The sequence below is a fragment of the Balaenoptera physalus genome (assembly GCF_965194825.1).
Source record: "Balaenoptera physalus genome assembly, chromosome: 1".
NCBI classification, from domain to species: Eukaryota; Metazoa; Chordata; class Mammalia; order Artiodactyla; family Balaenopteridae; genus Balaenoptera; species Balaenoptera physalus.
This window is the reverse complement of record NC_138882.1, coordinates 108187502-108208024: the sequence shown is the minus strand read 5'-3', so window position 1 is coordinate 108208024 and position 20523 is coordinate 108187502. Positions and strand designations below refer to the sequence as shown.

The 20523-nt window shown below is 36.6% G+C and overlaps 1 protein-coding gene across 10 annotated transcripts in view; it reads left to right on the top strand.

The window, feature by feature from the left end:
* TRMT13 (tRNA methyltransferase 13 homolog) overlaps positions 1-20523 on the top strand; it is a 32900-nt gene that overhangs the window by 2916 nt on the left and 9461 nt on the right. For 2 of the 10 annotated variants that reach the window (XM_082452471.1, XM_082452474.1), the window contains exons 2-10: positions 1467-1513; positions 1601-1667; positions 10177-10239; positions 10415-10484; positions 10641-10747; positions 11099-11266; positions 13011-13083; positions 17091-17165; positions 20020-20452. In XM_082452471.1, coding sequence (XP_082308597.1) covers positions 1467-1513; positions 1601-1667; positions 10177-10239; positions 10415-10484; positions 10641-10747; positions 11099-11266; positions 13011-13083; positions 17091-17165; positions 20020-20452 — 1103 coding nt within the window. Of the gene's footprint in view, positions 1-1466; positions 1514-1600; positions 1668-10176; positions 10240-10414; positions 10485-10640; positions 10748-11098; positions 11267-13010; positions 13084-15784; positions 15864-17090; positions 17166-17361; positions 19394-19981; positions 20453-20523 lie in introns of those variants that run through there. The other 8 variants (XM_082452478.1, XM_082452477.1, XM_082452473.1 and 5 more) reach the window with 7 other exon arrangements.

The window sequence follows — 20523 nt, the reverse complement described above, 5'->3', positions numbered from 1 at the left end:
GCCCAACTGTAGTCTAATGTCAGTATTCTGATCACATTTAAGATAGACTAGGCTATGCTACGATGTTCAGTAGGTTAGGTGTATTAAATGCATTGTTGACTTAAGATATTGTCAACTTACGATGGGTTTATCAGGTTGTAATTCCATTATAAGTCGAGGAAGATCTCTTTCGTTGTTTCTGAGATACTTTTTTTTTTTCACATTTTAACATCTCTGAAATCAGAATGCTTCTTAAAATCAATGACATGCTATAATTTAAATTGGCAACATTTTTTCTTTCTTAGTAGTACCTAAAATAATAGTGTATATTATAGTCAGTGCTGTCATAGATTCAAAATTCCATATGTAGGCCTTTTCTATAACCTGTTTGAAGCTATAGACCCTTGTTGTCCAAAGCAGTATTTGCTCAGATATACATAAACGAGCTACACCAAAGGTTTTTCTTTTTTTATTGAAGTATAGTTGATGTACAGTGTTATATATTACAGGTGTACAATACAGTGATTCACAATTTTTAAAGGTTATACTCCATTTATAGTGATTATAAAATATTGGCTATATTCCCTGTGTTGTACAATATATCTTTGTAGCTTATTTATTTTATACGTAGCAGTTTGTACCTCTTAATCCTCTACCCCTGTACTGCCCCTCCCCCCTTCCCTCTCCCCCCTGGTAACCACTAGTTTGTTCTCTATATCTGTGAGTCTGTTTCTTTTTTTGTTATATTAACCAGTTTGTTGTATTTTTTTAGATTCCACATATAAGTGATATCCTACAGTATTTGTCTTCCCTGTCTGACTTATTTCACTTACTATAAAACCCTCCAAGTCTATCCATTTTGTTGCAAATGGCAAAATTTCATTCTTTTTTATGGCTAAATAATATTCCACTGTATGTGTATGTGTGTGTGTGTGTGTGTTTGTGTATATATATATATACCACATCTTGATCTAGTCATCTGTTGATGGACACTTAGGTTGCTTCCGTATCTTGGCAATTGTAAATAATGCTGCCTTGAACATTGGGGTACATGTATCTTTTCGAATTAGTGTTTTTGGTTTTTTTGGATATGTACCCAGGAATGGAATTGCTGGGTCATAAGGTAGTTCTATTTTTAGTTTTTTGAGATACCTCCCTACTGTTTTCCACTGCACCATTTTACATTCCCACCAACAGTGTAGGAGGGTTCCTTTTTCTCCACATGCTTGTCAACATTTGTTATTTGTGTTCTTTTTGATGATAGCCATTCTGACAGGTATGAGGTGATAGCACATGACACTGGAGATTTTTGTTGTTAAACTCTATGACCTGATTTTGCCAGTGTTTTGTTAATGTCCTTTTAAGGTTTCCTTACCTTGTTTTGGGATAGCATAAACTTATGATTACACTGAAGTTGTATCTAGTATCTGTAAACAGTGAACTTGATATTTTATTCAAATAAATATGTCCTTTTTTTTTTTAATTAGGAAGAAAATGCTCGGAAAAGAATCCTGTGTCCTTTAGATCCAAAACAGTAAGTATGGGTCAGAGAAGGGGTTTTCTGCGCTGGAAACAGTGATTATCACAGTCTTATTTTAAATAATTTTCTCTTTAAATTTAGCACAGTATATGAAGATCAACTAGCAAAACATTTGAAAAAATGTAACTCAAGAGAGAAGCCAAAACCTGTAAGTGTTTGATCAGTAAAACTGAATGGTGAAATGTGTGGTATGTAATGTTTATATATACTTAGTAGATTACAAATGTGAATTTTTAACAAGGCTCTTGCCTCAGGAGGCTTAAATATGGCAAATACATTTGAGTGTATATAGGACATCAGATTGTGAATCCACTTAGACTCCTAATTGAGATAATAGAATTTTATGCAAGAAGAGTGGTATTCAGAGAATAATTCCACAGTTTATTTATTCAAAAATATTTACTTAGTGCCTACTAAATTCATTTCAATAAAATATGATCCCAGCCTTCATGGAACTTATTTGAGACTGGTAAGTAACTTGTAAATAATGGGCATTATTTAATAAGTTCAATGAAATAAGTAAGTACACATGGGATAAGAGCACATACTTGCATTAAAATTAAATCCAAGAGGTCGAGAAAGGCTTCCCAGAGGGAATAACACTTGAGCTAAGTCTTGATTTGGCAAAGAAAAGAAAGAAGAATCTTTCTAAGTGGAAAGAACTATATGTGCAGAGGCAGAAATTGAGAAACCACTTGAGGTTTTCAAGGAACTTGTACTTATTCTAAAAGATACAGGGAACCATTGAAAGATTGCAAGTGAGGAAATGGTGGGGTCAGATTTATCTCTTAGAAAACGTTCTCTTAGAGCAATGTGGGAGGATGGCTTGCAATCAGAAGGTCTAATTAGGGGGGCATTGCTGCAACCCAGGTAGGACATGATAAGAGACTGAATTAAAGAGGATGGAAAGAATATAGATAAATGCGAGAATTATTTAGGTAGCAGAATCAATAAAACTTGCTGACTGATTAGAAATTCGGAGTTGGATATGTGAGTCTGAAACTCAGTAGAGAGGTTGGGCAAGTAATAAAGATTCAGAAGTCAAATACATACAGGTAATAGGTGAAGCTTTGGATTTTTTTTTGAAGTTTTTTTTTTTTCCCACACTATTTTAAATATTTATTTATTTATTTATTTTTGGCTGTGTTGGGTCTTCGTTTCTGTGTGAGGGCTTTCCCCAGTTGCGGCAAGCGAGGGTCACTCTTCATCGCGGTGCGCGGGCCTCTCACTGTCGCGGCCTCTCTTGTTGCGGAGTACAGGCTCCAGACGCGCAGGCTCAGTAGTTGTGGCTCACGGGCCCAGTTGCTCCTTGGCATGTGGGATCTTCCCAGACCAGGGCTCGAACCCGTGTTCCCTGCATTGGCAGGCAGACTCTCAACCACTGCGCCACCAGGGAAGCCCCCTGGATTTTTAAGTTACCCAGGGTAAGAGATTAGTTAGAACTGGGGGGAAGTTGGGGGACTTGTTTATTCAATAGATATTAACTGAGCACTTATGCCAGACATTGTACCAAGCACCCTGCTTAAAATGACATTACAATCTAGTGGAAGGGATAGAAAATACAATATTATATGTGTTAAAATAGATTAAGTACAGAGTGCTATGGAAGAATAAAGGAGAAGAGCCTAACCCTTTTGGGGGAGGACATAGGGGTTTAGAGAGATGGGAAAGGAGTCAGGGAAGCTTTTCTGAAGGAATGTCATAAGATGAGACCTTAAGGTCAAAGGAGAGTCATTCAGACAAGGAAGAAAACATGGGTAACTCACATGACAAGTATGAAATACAAGGGGAGAGCTGAATAGAAGATGAGAGGTAGGCAGGCATTAGAGCGTGAGACCAAGGACAGAGCTCTAGGTGACACTGACACCTAAAAGGTGAGCTGCTAGTAGGAGCCATAGAAAAATATTGACAAGGGATGGCTGGAGAGGTAGGAAAGAGAAAAAAACAGAGAAGCATGGTATATGGGAAGCCAGGGGAAGGAGAATTTCAAAAAGAAATGAGTGATCAGCTGTGTCTAGCATCACAGTGGAGTCAAGTAAAGTAGGGACAGAGAAGAAGCCATTGGGTTGGCAATATGGCAGTTGTTAAAGATCAAAGAGTTTAGCAAAATGCATATTAAATAGGGTGGAGTGGGCAGAAATCAGACTGAAATGATATACGAGTAAATGGAAGACAAGGCAGTAGAAATCTTAAGTGTCGACTGTTCTTTTAAGAAACTAGTCTATGAATGGAACTTGAGAGGTAGAATAGCAGTCAGAGAGGAAGGTAGGACAGAAGGACTGTGTTTTAAAATGGGAGGGACTTCCCTGGCAGTCCAGTGGTTAAGACTCCACACTTCTAATATAGGGGGCATGGGTTCGATCCCTGGTCAGGTAACTAAGATCCCATGTGCCGCGTGGTGCGGCCAAAAATGAATTTAAATAAATGATAGATAGATAGATAGATTAGATAGATAGATAGATAGATAGATAGATAGATAGATAGATAGATAGATGGAATGGGAGAAAAGAGTTTTATTTGTATGCTTAGAGTAATGAGCCAGTAGAGAAGAAGAAATTGGAAATAGAAGAGGGCATCACTGATAGTGTGAGGCTCCCCAGGAAGCAGGCAGAAATAGGGTACAAAATAGAGGTAGAAGGAAAGAAATACGGGAAGAAATAGCTCTTCCACTTACGTAGATGGGAAGTAGTATAAGATGGATATCAGTTCAGGCAAATTTGAGCTGACAGGAGGTTAATTGAGAAAGATGTCATTTGATAGCTACACTTCCTTCCTGAAGTAAGAGATAAGGTGATTAAGGGAGGTGATGGTATAGTAGGAGATTTGAGGAGAGAGGTAGAAGTTTAGAATTAGAGTTATGCAGAATAATTGCTAGGCATCTTTGAGAGTCAGACTGATGGAGATACTGAATTTGAACTGGTACCAGTCCAAATGACTGAGGAGCTTTGCTTCAGCAGTGTTCAGCAGTTTTAACTTTCAAACTATTGGGAGTTAAAAGTCATATTAATGCAGGCATTAGGTTTTGTAAGGGTGGGTTTGACAGAGAACCAGATTGTGAAAGATAATGATAACAATGGTACTGAGTGTCCAGGCTGGGTGGCATGAAAGGGAAGCCAGAAATTAGCTGAGAAGAAATAGAGGTCTTTAAAAGGTGAAAGAATATGATTCAGAACAAGAGAATCACTACACTTTGTACTAACATAGTACAAAGTTACAGTCAGAGAATGGGCTAATGAAGTTTAAGGTTTCAGAGGTTAAATGGTTCATAGTAACGCCAGAATCTAGAGGGCCCCGAAAGTAGTTTGCCAAAGTGGAGCAAAGGTCATTAGAATTAAGAAGGTCAAGCAGAGCTATTTGTTGGATGGCTTGAAAACATAGTCAAATTGGCTGAACTTAGTGGAAAGAACAGCTTGGTGTCAAAGTTCCTAATGAATATTGGATAATGACCAACAGGTTGATAGTTGACAACTGCTGGGAGATTTAGAAGATGTTTAACAGCCCAGTGTTTCTCAGTGGGGGCTTTTGGCATTTCGAGTGGGACAGTCCTATCCTTTGCACTGCAGAGCATCCCTGTATTTAGAATTCCTGGCTTCTGAGTGGCAGATGACAAAGGCCCTTGTCAAGAAGTAGGAAGGATTTGAAATTTAATCTTATTTTCAAGCTAACAAGTTAGCCTACCATAGGTTTGTGGATGCTGGAAGAAGATATGAGACTCCTGGGTCAGAGACAAAGGGCTTTATTACTTGCTGCACAGCAAGCAATGTGAGCTTCTTGTCTGCATCAACTCCCTTTGTTCCCTAAGTTCCCTCAAGTTGAAGTGGTCTTGGTGGATGCTGCACATGTTTGTGCACAGCTTGTGTCATAGCTGAAGAAGGCCAAGCTTAGGAAATACGTCTTTTTAAATGAGCAGTAAGGAAACCTGCCTCACCTTTGTTCCGTAAGTAGACATTTCTTTATTGTATTGTACAATAAGCAGGCCTGCCACTGCTCTAGAAGGAGACACTACTTCTATCTTCCAAGATTGCTTGGTATACAAATGTCCTTGCAAAGATAGTCTGGAACAGAGGGGGGTCAGTGCCTTTGCTTATAAGACTTGCAGAAAATTGAGAGACCTGTAGATAATTGTCTCCCAATAGCACCTCTCAGTCATTTTGAGAACAAAATATCCCCATACATTTCCAGATGCCTCCCAGGTGAGAACTAGTAGGACAGATGGCATAAGTTTAAAAAGAAAGTATTTTTACATAAAGATGTGTAGAAGATTGTTTCCTTAATTTCTCTTTCTGACCTTTCATTGTTAGTGCATAGGAATGCCAGAGATTTCTGTGCATTAATTTTGTATCCTGCAACCTTACCAAATTCATTGATTAGTTCTGGTAGTTTTCTGGTGGCATCTTTAGGATTTTCTACATATACTATCATGTCATTGGCGAACAGTGACAGTTTTACTTCTTCTTTTCCAATTTGTATTCCTTTTATTTCTTTTTCTTTGATTGCTGAGGCTAGGACTTCCAAAACTATGTTGAATAAGAGCGGCGAGAGTGGACGTCCTTGTCTTGTTCCTGATCTTAGTGGAAATGCTTTCAGTTTTTCACCACTGAGAATGATGTTTGCTTTGGGTTTGTCATATATGGCCTTTATTATGTTGAGGTAGGTTCCCTCTGTGCCCATTTTCTGGAGAGTTTTTATCATAAATGGGTGTTGAATTTTGTCGAAAGCTTTTTCTGCATCTGTTGAGGTGATCATATGGTTTTCATTCTTCAATTTTTTAATATGGTGTATCACATTGATTTGCGTATATTGAAGAATCCTTGCATCTCTGGGATAAATCCCACTTGATCATGGTGTGTGATCCTTTTAATGTGTTGTAGGATTCTGTTTGCTAGTATTTTGTTGAGGATTTTTGCATCTATGTTCATCAATGTAATTTTCTTTTTTGTTTGATATCTTTGTCTGGTTTTGCTATTAGTGTGATGGTGGCCTCATAGAATGAATTTGGGAGTGTTGCTTCCTCTGCAATTTTTTGGAAGAGTTTGAGAAGGATAAGTGTTAGGTCTTCTGTAAATGTTTGATAGAATTCGCCTGTGAAGCCATCTGGTCCTGGACTTCTGTTTGTTGGAAGATTTTTAATTACAGTTTCAATTTCATTACTTGTGATAGGTCTGCTAATATTTTCTAATTCTTCCTGGTTCAGTCTTGGAAGAAATTAAGGAAACAGTCTCATTTACCATCTCATCAAAAGGAATAAAATACCTAGCAATAAACCTACCTAAGGAGGCAAAAGACCTGTATTCAGAAAACTATAAAACGCTGATGAAAGAAATCAAAGATGACATAAACAGATGGAGAGATATACCATGCTCCTGGATTGGAAGAATCAACATTGTGAAAATGACTATACTACTCAAAGCAATCTACAGATTCAGTGCAATCCCTATCAAATTACCAATGGCATTCTTCACAGAATTAGGACAAAAAATTTTACAATTTGTATGGAAACACAAAAGACCCCGAATAGCCAAAGCAATCTTGAGAAAGAAAAATGGAGCTGGAGGAATCAGGCTCCCCGACTTCAAACTATACTAAAAAGCTACAGTAATCAAGATAGTATGATCCTGGCACAAAAACAGAAATATAGATCAGTGGTACAGGATAGAAAGCCCAGAGATAAACCCACGCACACATGGTCACCTAATTTATGACAAAGGAGGCAAGAACATGCAATGGAGAAAAGACAGCCTCTTCAATAAGTGGTGCTAGGAAAACTGGACAGCTACATGTAAAAGAGTGAAATTAGAACACTCCCTAGCACCATACACAAAAATGAACTCAAAATGGATTAAAGGCCTAAATGTAAGACTGGATACTATAAAACTCTTAGAGGAAAACATAGGCAGAACACTCTTTGACATAACTCGCAGCAGTATCTTTTTGAATCCACCTTCTAGAGTAATGAAAATAAAAACAAACAAATGGGACCTAATTAAACTTAAAAGCTTTTGCACAGCAAAGGAAACCATAAACAAGACAAAAAGACAACCCTCAGAATGGGAGAAAATATTTGCAAATGAAGCAACAGACAAAGGATTAATCTCCAGAATATGTAAGCAGCTCATGGAGCTCAATATCAAAAAAACAAGCAACCTAATCAAAAAAAGGGCAGAAGACCTAAATAGACATCTTTCCAAGGAGGACATGTAGATGGCCAAGGGGCACATGAAAGGATGCTCAACATCACTAATTATTAGAGAGATGCAAATCAAAACTACAATGAGGTATCACCTCACACCAGTCAGAATGGCCATCATCAAAAAATCTACAAATAATAAATGCTGAAGAGGGTGTGGAGAAAAGGGAACCCTCTTGCACTGTTGCTGGGAATGTAAATTGATACAGCCACTGTGGAGAACAATATGGAGGGTCCTTAAAAAACTAAAAATAGAACTACCATATGACTCAGCAATCCCACTACTGGGCATATACCCTGAGAAAACCATAACTCAAAAGGACACATGCACCCCAATGTTCATTGCAGCACTATTTACAATAGCCAGGACATGAAAACAACCTAAATGTCCAACGGCAGATGAATGGATAAAGAAAATGTGGTACATATATACAATGGAATATTACTCAGCCATAAAAAGGAACGAAATTGGGTCATTTGTAGAGATGTGGACAGACCTGGAGTCTGTCATACAGAATGAAGTAAGCCAGAAAGAGAAAAACAAATATCGTATACTAATGCATATATGTGGAATCTAGAAAAATGGTACAGATGAACCTACTTGCAGGGCAGGAATAGAGACGTAGATGTAGAGAATGGACATGTGGACACAGGGGAGGAAGGAGAGAGTGGGACGAATTGGGAGATTAGGATTGACATACATACACTACCATGTGTAAAATAGATAGCTAGTGGGAACGTGCTATAAAGCACAGGGAGCTCAGCTTGGTGCTCTGTGATGACCTAGATGGGTGGGATGGGGGGGTGTGGGAGGGAGGTACAAGAGGGAGGGGATATAGGTATACATATAGCTGATTCACTTCATTGTATGGCAGAAACAACATTGTAAAGCAATTATACTCCAATTAAAAAAAAAAGAAAAAAGAAAGAAAAAAACATGTGTAGAAGAAAAGTGATGACTACCCCAGTTAGCCCCTCAGTAAGAAGAAAGAATGTTGCCTTTACTTTCAGGTATGCATGGAGGTTATCTTCCTTACCTAAGTGTCAGGCTTTAGTTAAAGCAAGCAGGTTGAATACGTGTTCTGGGAACAGTTTGAGAGAAGAAATGAATTTATTAAAAATGGAATACCCCTGTGAATTTCCTGGTGGTCCAGTGGTTAGTACTCCGTGCTTTCATGGCCAGTGGACTGGGTTCAATCCCTGGTTGGGGAACTAAGATCCCACAATCCACGTGGCACGGGCCAAAAAAAAAAAAAAAAGGAATACCCCTGCACAGATTCCATTGCACGCTGGGACACAGTGGAAAGGAAGGGGAAAAAGTAGTGGGATGACGAGATAAGAGGAAAGAAATGCAGAACAGTGTTTAGTACACTATGTATAACATGAAACCCAGGTAAAATCTTATCACTCGTTTGTTTACTAATAGTTATAGTTAATTTTCTCTTATAGTTTTGCCAGTCATCCAACAAAGTATTCTAATACCTGCTTTCTTCACCTGTTCACTTAATCACTGGTTTCCGTTATTACCCATATAGGTAAAGGTAGCAACATACAATCCACATGTTACCTTTCTCCTATCTGTGTAACTAACGCCCATTGCTATGCATAATGTCCCAGGAGTTGTTTTCACTTTCAAAACAATTTGTAAAAATTGTGCTATTTCATTCATCTATATCTATATCTACGTGGTCTAATATGGTAGCCACTAGCCATGTGTAACTATTAAAATTTGAGTCAATTGAAATTAAACAAAATTGAAAATCCAGTTCCTCAGTCACACTAGCCGTATTTCAAGGCTAATAGCTACCATGTTGGCCAGGGTAAATATAGAACATTTTCATTATTGCAGAAAGTGCTATTGGACAATGCTAATCTAGATCCTTACCTAGAGTCTCTGTCTCTGGAAATGGACTAGAAATATCTCACTATGTTAATTTAAACAACATAATATCACAGGATATTTCTATTTTCTATTTTAATTAGTATTTTAAAATAGAAGAAATCAGACCTAAACCATTGTAATATTTTTTCTTATCTCTGTTTTTGGTCCTGCTGCCTATCTGATAAACAGCCGTTTGTAGTTGGGTCTTTGTTTTTGCTTTAACCATTAGCAAAAATGACACAGTCCTCAGTCTATGCTGGAGACAGGTAAAAACTTTAATAAAAATTACTAATGAATTTCTTCAGGCTATAAATGTTTATTCAAATAGCCACCTCACTAGAATGTAAGATGCGTGAACACAGAGATTTTTGTCTGTACTGTTCACTGTGGTAAATCCTCAGCACCTAAAGCAAGTTAAGGACCACAGTAGTCACTCAGTAATTATTTAATGAATAAATGAACAGGAGAAAGGGAGGATGGCAGGTACAAAGTATTGGAAGAAGGCACGGATCAGTTTTTCAGCTTAATTTTTGTGAACTCGTCACATTAATAATGGTATTGTTATGGTTTTGTTTTGTTTTTATTCAGGACTTCTTTATTCAAGATATTAATGCAGGCTTAAAAGATGAAACAGAAATACCTGAACAATTAGTAAGTGCTTGACTTTTTAATTTTACAAAGTATTTATGAGCATCTCCACACTGTAAATAAGCTGTGTTCCAATTTTTGGGATAAATTAACTATTTTGATTTAGAATGCATTTTCTTATAGAATCAATGTTATTTATTAGTTCCCAGACCAGCTCACTCCCCATTTTTGTATATAGGTTCCAATTTCTTTTCTCTCTGAAGAGCAGATGGAAAACTTAATTAAGAAACTGAGAAAAGCAAGTGAGGGTAAGTCTGCCTAAATTTGCAAGTTAAATTTTTTTAGAATAATCAGGTGGTATATGAGTTAATTCCACTGTGGTTTAAGAGATATTACTACCATTGTTTAGAGCCCTACGGTTTCATGTTTGGTTGTTTAAGCTTTTGTGCTTTTATTTGGCACAGGTTTGAACTCTACACTTAAAGATCAAATTATGTCCCATCCAGCATTGCATGATGCCCTTAATGACCCTAAAAACGGTGATTCTGCAACCAAACATCTGAAACAGCAGGTATGTTTAAGCCATAGTAACTCTACTAAAAATGGCCTTTTTGTTCATTTGTCAAAGCTAACATTCTGTTGTTTCTAAATATAGTTATTAATGAGATTTTGTTTAGATTATCTTTCAGGGTACAGAATCCCCATTTCAAAAAATGTATATAAACATATATAAAAAATCCTTGGAATGGATATGGTTCTGAGTACTACATGTTAAATATTTAAAAGCAAGAGAAAAGCTTTAAAGCCAAACAAAAATTATCAGTGTGAACATGCTGCCCTATATAGAAATTATCTTGCTATTTTCCCATTTGAGCCGAATGTTTTTGCTCTAGTTTATAAAATAATCTCGTGAAGTTTGCAGGCTTCTATTTTAGGTAACATTGAAAAATTAAAGTTACTTGGTCCAAGAAGATGCTTTGTTGAGTTTGGAGCAGGAAAGGGAAAATTATCTCATTGGGTTGATATTGCCTTAAAAGATGCTGAAAAAGTTCACTTCATCCTAGTAGAAAAGGTGACCACAAGATTCAAGGTAAGTGAAACCATTATAGTATATTGGTAACCAAACTTTGTTTGCACTTTTCTTGTTTGAAAAACAAAAAATGATACTCAGAAACATGCCTCTTAAAGAAAATAAATTTTTTGTGTGTTTATTTGATTATAGCTTTTTATTCTAATTATATTGATGATTTAAACTGAAGGTAAATTTTTTAATCTAAATTTTGATAGTTCATTGATCTGAGTTCTTAAAATATTTACGGAGACAAGAAATTATGTGGAAAGAGCCAAGCTCAAGCTAGGAGTTGAAAGTCTTAAGTCCTAACTTATATCTGAAACTTACCAACTGTTTGTTCAGTAAACATTTATTGAGCATACCACAAGTACCTTGATAGATATTGGGTAAAGTCAAATAAGACAACGTCCCTATGTTCTGTTACTTATATTGGAAAGAAGAGACAAACAGATAAATGATTATAGAAAAGGGTTAAAATATGAAAAAGGGTCGTATAGAGTACAGTGTGGGTTCAAAGGAGGGAGTGACAAGTTTTACTGTAGAGAAGGGATGGTGAATGGCTACACAGAAAAGGTGGTGCTTGAGCTATATCTTGAAAAGTGGGTATTTGCTAGATACAGGGTTTGAGGAGCATTCTAGGAAGCAAGAAGAGTGTAACCAAATGCCTGAAACGACAGGGAAATATGGAAACATTTCTGTGTGATGGAAGTCCATGGTGTGAAGTAGAGTTCAGCAGTGATGAGATGGGAGAGGCTGCCTAGACTCTGGAAGGGCTCATATTTTATGCTAAGGGAGGAGTTTGACTTTATCCTGCTACATGCTGGGGATACAGTGGAAACAAGATTTAATTCTTGTCTTCAAGAAGCTTACATCTAATGGGACAGACTTATAAGTATCTTGGCTCAGTATGCTAAGTGTCTTATGATAGTGATAAGTACCAGATGCTATAGGAGTGTGAAGATAGAATGCCAGCCTCAGTCTAGTGTGGGTCACTGAAGGTTTCCTGGAGGAGGTGGTAGCTGAGAGGAGATTGAAAGAATATATAAGAATTGGTGAAGTAAATAGAAAAGGGTTTTAAAAGTTCCTCCTAGCAGTACCATTGAAGCTGTATCAGAAGAGTGTGAACCTTGAATTAGGGAGATTAATAATAAGATCATTATTATCCAGTAATCCAGGTAAGACATGGGCCATAGCTAAGGATGTTGCAATGAGATAGAGAGGAGGGAAGGAGTGTGAGAAATGTTATGATGTTGGAAGCCCCAAGACTTGGTGACTTGTTATCCATTAAGTATGAAAGAGGAGTTACTTCTGGTGACCTTTTGTGCCTTAAGTGACTAAGTGGTGTTCTTCCCTCAGATAGGGAATACAGAAGAAGGGAAGGGAAAAATAGTTTGGAGGGAGAAATAATGAGTTCAGTTTTGAATGAGTTTGCTGTTGAAGTAGAGCTTTTTATTATCTATGAACCTTAATTCCTTCATCAGTGAATTGGGAATTTTTAGAGTTAAAGGAAATAGTGTGTACATAATAATTTATAAAATGTTCAAGTCTTATAAAGATGTACGATATTGTTATTTTGGAGATTTCATCACAGAATATACAATCTTAAATTTTTTAATTAACAATTCTACTTTTTAAACACTAAAAACTAAGATGGAAAATTATTTGCTCTGAATTTTGAAAACAAGTAGAAATCTTTTTTCATAAAGCTTTTTTTTTTTTTTTACATAAAAGCCATTGTTATAATAATGTTCTGTTTGCACAGGTAGATGGCAAACACAGAAAGAAAAATTCAGTGTTTGAGAGACTTCAAATTGATATTCAGCACCTGTGTTTGAGTAAGTTGCATAACTTGCAGTTGCTCTTCCATAAATCATAGAAGTTTCAAACTCTGAGGGTTGCTTAGAAATCCAATCCCACAGAACACTGCTTCAGGGAAAACAGAGATTAATCCATTGTTAATATAGAATGTTATATCTAACATTTAGGTAAATATAAATGGAATTAGGGTTGAAACTTTAAGAAATTGTTTTTCAGTATCAACTAGAAATGAAATATCATACTAGGGAATAGCTTAAAAGTTTTGAGAATATGTCCTTATGTTGCTTCTTTATCCTGTTTAAATTAATTACTGAGTCTGTTCATACCATACACTAGCCTTCTGCCTATAGTTAACATGACTTTAGCTAAACTGTTACAGAAATGAGATAGTTCTCTGCCTAGCTAATATGTAAAAGATACTTAATGCCTAGCTAATATGTAAAAGATACTTTCTGCCTAGCTGATATGTAAAAAATACTTCCTACAATTTTAAATTGTACCAAAGAAAATAACCCATCTCTATGGACCTCATATTTCATACACACACACACACACACACACACACACACACACACCCGTCAGTCATACTCTTTAATGCCCTTTCTGTACCTTTTAATAGTTTTTCATATTATTTAAAATGAAAATATGGGCTTCCGCTGGTGGCACAGTGGTTAAGAATCCACCTGCCAATGCAAGGGACATAGGTTCGAGCCCTGGTACGGGAAGATCCCACATGCTGCGGAGCAACTAAGCCCGTGCGCCACAACTACTGAGCCTGCGCTCTAGAGCCCGTGAGCCACAAGTACTGAAGCCCACGTGCCACAACTACTGAAGCCTGCGTGCCTAGAGCCCGTGCTCTGCAACAAGAGAAGCGACCACCACAATGAGAAGCCCGCGCACCGCAGCAAAGAGTAGCCCCTGCTTGCCGCAACTAGAGAAAGCCCGCACGCAGCAACAAAGACCCAATGCAGCCAAAAATAAATAAATAAATTTTAAAAAATAAATAAAATGAAAATAATACAAACATATGCCAGCAACCTCTTCTGCTAATTTTAATTCAGCTCTGTGACGCAAACCATAACTGGCCCATGTAGTAAATAAAATTTATTGAGTTAATAGTTAATTTAAAATTTTGTTTACTTGGTCTTTTAAAAATGTATTTGTTTTAAGGTCCTATTGTATAGCACAGGGAATATTCAGTATTTCCTGATAAACCATAATGGAAAAGAATATGAAAAAGAATATACATATGTATAACTGAATCACTTTGCTGTACAGCAGAAATTAACACAACATTGTAAATCAACTATACTTCAATTTAAACAAAAAGGTATAACTTTAAAATTTGTATTTGTTTTAATACATTTGCCAAGTATTCTGTTAGTTTCTATCTTCCTGAAAAATTCTCTCCTGTATCCTTCAGGTACGTTCCAATGTAGACTGGGTGCCCTCTGTTCCTAGAGCACAATTGTCAACCTTAAAATTCTCTTCATTTTCATCCTGGGGATTCCCTTCACTCTCCTATGTTGGGATTTATTTTTCCACATCTTATCCCATATCTTCCTCTATTGATTTACTGTCTTTGGGGAAAGCACCTCCTCCTATAGCTTCCTGAGAAACAATTGCATTAGAGATAAATTTGAGACCTTGCATTGTCTGAAAGTATCTTTTACTTTACCCTTACACTTGATTTGCCTGGGTATTTCTATTTCTAAGAATTTTGAAACTATTACTCCACTAGTATTGTTGTTCAGAAGTTCAGTGCCATTCTGAGTCCTGATCCCTTGTGTGTCATCTGCTTTTTTCTTTCTAGAGATTTATAGGCTCTTTTCTTTGTCCTCAGTGTTTTAAATTCTCACAGTGATGTGTCCTGATGTAGTTATATTTTTATCTGTTGTACTGGGCACTTGATGGACTCTTTTGTGTATAGCAGTGGTTCTCAACTAGAAGCAGTTTTGGCCCTCAGGGAACATTGGCAATGTCTGAGATATTTTTCGTTGTCATAAGAGTGCACGTGCTGCCAGCATCTTATGGATACAGGCCAGGGAGCCTGCTAAACCAGAGACCTGCTAAATATCCTGTAAGGTACAGTATAGCTCCCGACAACAAAGAATTATTGGGGTCGAAAGTTAATAATGGCAAGGATGAGAAATCCTGACTGAGAGATTCCAGTATTCTCAGCTTTCTGGGAAATTTCCTTGCATTCTTTCTTTCATAATTTTCTCTGTTCCATTTTTTCTTTTCTCCCTTAATGGAAGAACTTTTATGATTTAGTTATTAGACATCCTGGAATGGTTCTCTACTTTTCTTGACTTTACTTCTCTGTTCTATATCTTTTGCCTTTTTGTATACTTTCTCAGATTTCTTCAACTTAATTTCTTCTATCATAGTTTTAATTTCTAAGATTTTTTTTCTCTGAATTTATCTTTGTAACCTGTTCTTTTTTCATAATTGTACTATCTTTGTGAGGATATTAATGATTTTTTTTAGAAGTATCCTCCCTTCATATTCTGTTTTCACTAAGTTGCTCTTTTCCATTTGTTTTGGTCTGTCTCTTCAACTTAGAGGCTCTGCTCAAACATCTATGCTTTTTGATGGTGTGTTCATAGTGAGGAGTGAGGGACTAAGAGCTCTGAGTCTTCAGGTGGAGTTGTTGACTCTGAGCTCCAGTTTGGAATGACCTGTCTAGAATGTGATCTTTCCTCTTGGGCTGGTCAGGTTCCCCAGAGAAGACTCTTCTGATCACCTGCCTAGAGGGTAAAGGTCTGATTACCAACATTCTGGGACCCAGTGACAAGTAAGAGCTTAATCTATATGCATACTCACTTAATCCTGCTATTTTACCACACTTCAACTTTCAACTTCCTATTATCCTTCAACCCAGTGACCTCCTGTTTTACTTGCTTGAGAGAATTAATCTACAGTTTTCCACCAATTGGTAAAGAGGTAGTCACCAGGTGGCTATGAGGTGAGGATCTGATTACTTCTTAAATAGACTTTCTGTAGGCACACTCTGTTATCAGTAACTAACTCAGCTCTACTTCCAAGGTTCCTGATGCCCCCAATTCCCTAAGGGCTTTCTTAGACAACCTTTCTCTTCACCCTGATTGAGGATAAGTTTCTTGAACCACCTTACACAGGCAAACTGTTCCAGTTGGTACCAATTTCTTCTCCTAGTATGTGATACCATCTGAAAACAAGCAACAAAGAATTTGAAATATTTACCAAGGACCTCCATTGGACAATTCACTGTGCTGGGTGCTGTAGCTGGATTTGTAGGGGGAAACATACTTTTTATTTCAGAATCTTAGAAAAAGGAAAATGAATAGGGGGGGGAAAATGGAAGCCTTAACTGTGATATACTACATTTTACTGCGATATACTACATTTTACTGCATTACCTTGTAGATGTCTTTTTTTATTTTACTTTTATACTATTATGAATATTTTCTTTTATTCATATTCAGAACAGTGTGAAAGCTAAAATAATATCTTATCCTTGATTATCAAGATGTAATGAAAGCTATATTTTTTGTTTGATTATAATATTGAGTATAGTATTCTATAATATAAAATGTCGGTTGTATTATATGTATTTATCATATAAGTTATGCAAAATAAATCTAGTAAGGAAACTTTTGAGTCCTTTTATCAATGGGTAATAATATTTAGCAAAATAAGGTTTCTACAGGGTAAAGTCCTGAGTCAGTATAGAAGAAATAGCATTGGCCTAAAAGTCAAGAAATTAACTCAGGAGTAAAGAACCAGCTGGGGGCGAGGTGGGAAGAAAAGGAAGATAAAAATTTTTAACTCTGATTCTGGCTATGTCTGTAGCCATCTGTGTTACTTATCAAGTCACTACATCTTTGAGCCTCTTATTCCTAAGCTATAAAGTGAGAATTTTTTGTCTGTGTCTCTTTCAGCCCTAAAATTCAAAGATTCTAATTAGTTCTCTCTTTGGGAGGCCACTTAATGCCTTAATTCACAAGAGAGCTAACTTAGTTCTCATTTCTTTTTATTTCAGACAAGATTCCTTTGCTAAGCAAAGAAAAACTACCTGTGGTAGGAATTGGAAAACATCTGTGTGGTGTGGCAACAGGTATGTAAACATACTAATAATGTCAAGATGAACACAATAAGTTTTAGCTTAACATGGTCCCAAATATTTAAAGAGTCTCTTTTCAGTAGTTTTTATCCCTTGTTTGCAACTCATTAATCTTCATAGTAGCACTGGCCCTGTATTATATCAGATTTAGAGCTTTCCTACTTATCTGCTCATTTTGGCCATTTTGCAGGATGAATTAAAGAGTTTTACGTGTAAATACTGTGTCATATGGAACCTTAAAGTTCGTTGGGTTATACTTCAACCAAAAAGGAAATAAATCATTTATGGAAACTGTATGATTCTATCCCAGAAGCTACTCATTTTTTTAGAGGAGTTGCTTGGGAAGGACTCTGAAACTTCTCCCACTAGAAGATGATTATGTATCAGGATTCTAGGGAAAACAAAAAAGGAAATATTAAGATTTGTCTTAGCACTTGGATCCATCGGATGTAGCATGTTAAAGTAGAAAGAACATGGGCTTTGAAATCAGATAGTACAGGGTTCAACTTTGCTGTATAACCTTGACAGATTACTTTACCTTTCTGAGCTTTGGTTATCTTGTCTGTAAAATGAGGATAACAACATATAATTTGCCAGTTTACATATAAAGTGTCTGGCACATATCAGTGCTCAATAAATGTTAACTATTGTTACATCTTCTTCTGGCTTCTGCTAATTTCATGTCTACACATAAGGGGAACTTGGAGCCTCCATAAGAGTTATTCAAGTTGGCTGGAGATGACTTTAAGTATTATATATTTGTGTTGTCCTTCATAGTTTTTAGATGATTTTCACGTACCTTGTCTCATTTAACTCTCATAAAAGCCTTCTGCAGTAAGCCAGTTCTATCCTGGGGAGGAAACAAAAAATGCTCCTTTACTCCTACCCATCTAACCCAAGTTTCTCAGAAATGTTATCTACACTGGCCATTTCTCATTGTTCCACACACTTTTTCCCTCCTTGATTCACTCTATCTGAATTCTCCCTTCATCACTCTATCATCATCTTAATGAAAAATCTCTGCTATTGTTGCTTACCCTTCTGGAAATTCTATTTTCTTCTCTTTTGTGACATTCTTTCCTGGTTCTTCCCCTACATCTGTGCCATTCTTTCTGTATATCTCACGGTGTCCTTCCACTACTTGTCCTTTAAATACTAATATTCACACCCATCTTCCACACACCTCATGTCTCTTTCCCCTTCTTAAAACTATTCAGTAGCTCCCAGTCACCTGCACCTTAAAGTCTAAGCTCTTTAACATGACATCCTAGTCTTAATCTGGCCTCTGCCTTCCTCTCTTTGCCCCTTCCTGCCTCTATATCTATTGGTCTATACATTCTAACCCTTCCCATATACTATACTGTGTCTGTTTCTAAACTGATCAATTTCTACTCCTTCTTCAGCTCATTGTCACCACTTTCAGGGAACCTCCCTAAATAAGATACTCCTCCTTAGTGTTTATCATAATTGCCTCTGCATATCTTAAGCTCATTGTATATTAATTTTCTGTTTATATATCTAATTCTCCCAGTATGCTGTTTTTTTGTTTGTTTTTCGGAGCATAGGGAGTGTGCTAACATTGATGCTTGGTATATAACAGGAACTCAGTAAATCTTTGAATGAATAAATAATCTTGGCCACAAATGTGCTGTGTTTCCTTGTCCCTTTCTAGGTACGTGGCTTTGTCCCTCAAGTTCTCTGTAAAGGAGGGGTTGAGATGGATTGCTAAAGCTCCTTCTGATTCTAAAATAACTTCATTCTTTTAATAATTTTTCTGATTATCCCCGTTTCTGAAAATCATTTACTTAACTCCAATATAAGTAAAACAGTGACTGAATATCTTTTGTCAGAAAATAATAGTTTATAAAATAATAGATCAGCTATCGCCTTCTCCAAATAACAGGTTCCCGATAGTTTGTTGACTTAAATTCATATATTGTATTATATACACTATAAAATATCAGATCATTTACTATTCACCTGTGACATCTTGGGATAATAAAGTTTAAAAATACATATGTTTTTGATTGAGCAAACACAGTGTGACATTCTAATCAGACAGAAAATGTGGATTTTACAGCATATATTTGGAGTCTTTCTAGTATTGTCAATAATATAGCAGTCGTCAGTGGGAAATTATCATAATCATCAAAAATCCATTTGTTTAGTTTTTAAGTGGACTGTAAATTTTTCATTTTAATATAAAGTTCATTTATCTCTAAGTCTGTGTTTATTAATCATCATACATCCACAAAGCCTTGCACATGAAAGACATTCAGTAACTATTTGCTGAATGAATGTATAACTATAGTAAGGCTACTCAGCGAGGCCTACTTTCCACCTTCTGACCCCACTCTTCTCAACTCTTCACTCTTTGCTGTGAACATCTTACATTTCAAGACTGACACCTAACATCAACTTAGCAGATGCTTAGCCGATGCCTTTCCTCTTTCTTTCTTTGGGTTCTTTAAGCTCAAAACTTCCCTGGAATGTTAAATGTAGAGACATAAATTTTTTCTATACAAGTCATTTCCTCAACAAGGGTAGGAGAAAAATGAGAGCAAATTTGAGTAGTTGGACAAATAGTTTTACAAATTTTAGATCTTAAGCTTCACACAGCTTTTTGGGGGAAGTTGACTTTATGCAGAATAAATCATTAGAGAAAATGGTACAATAATGAGAAAAGGGCAAATATGAACAAAGTTGATAATTCATGAAAGAATTAGTACAAGTATAGAGCTAAGTAAGTTTTTGTTGGGCTTTTAAAAACCATACTGCCTAATAAATGTAAAAAATACTTATTTTTAAAGATGATGTGGTTTGGGGGGCCACATAATTGTGTTTGCAGATCTTGCATTACGATGTTTGGTTGAAACCTATGCTGCCAGTTGTGAGGAAAGGAATGAAGAACCTTTAGCCAAACGCGTAAAGAATGATAAAACAGAAAAAGAAATTAACACTTTGGCCAAGGAAGGAAATGAAAAAAATATCCCAGAGGAGTGGACCCCTGTGGCTGGCATTGTTATTGCACTCTGTTGTCACCACAGGTGTGATTGGAGACATTATGTGGGCAAAGAATATTTCAGGGCTCTAGGCCTTGGAGCAGTGGAATTCCACTATTTCCAGCGAATGAGTAGTTGGGCGACTTGTGGGATGCAAAAAACATCTTTGGAAGCTTCAAATATCTCCACAAAAAGAAAAGATAAACAGAATGATGGCAGTGAAGAGCATGATGATGGAGGATACAGAATCACAGATGACAGTGCTGAGAGTTTGCCTGGGTAAGTGACTACTTTGAAATGCACAACACTAGGGCAGAAATACTTTATTATTACTATATTTTTAGATGAAT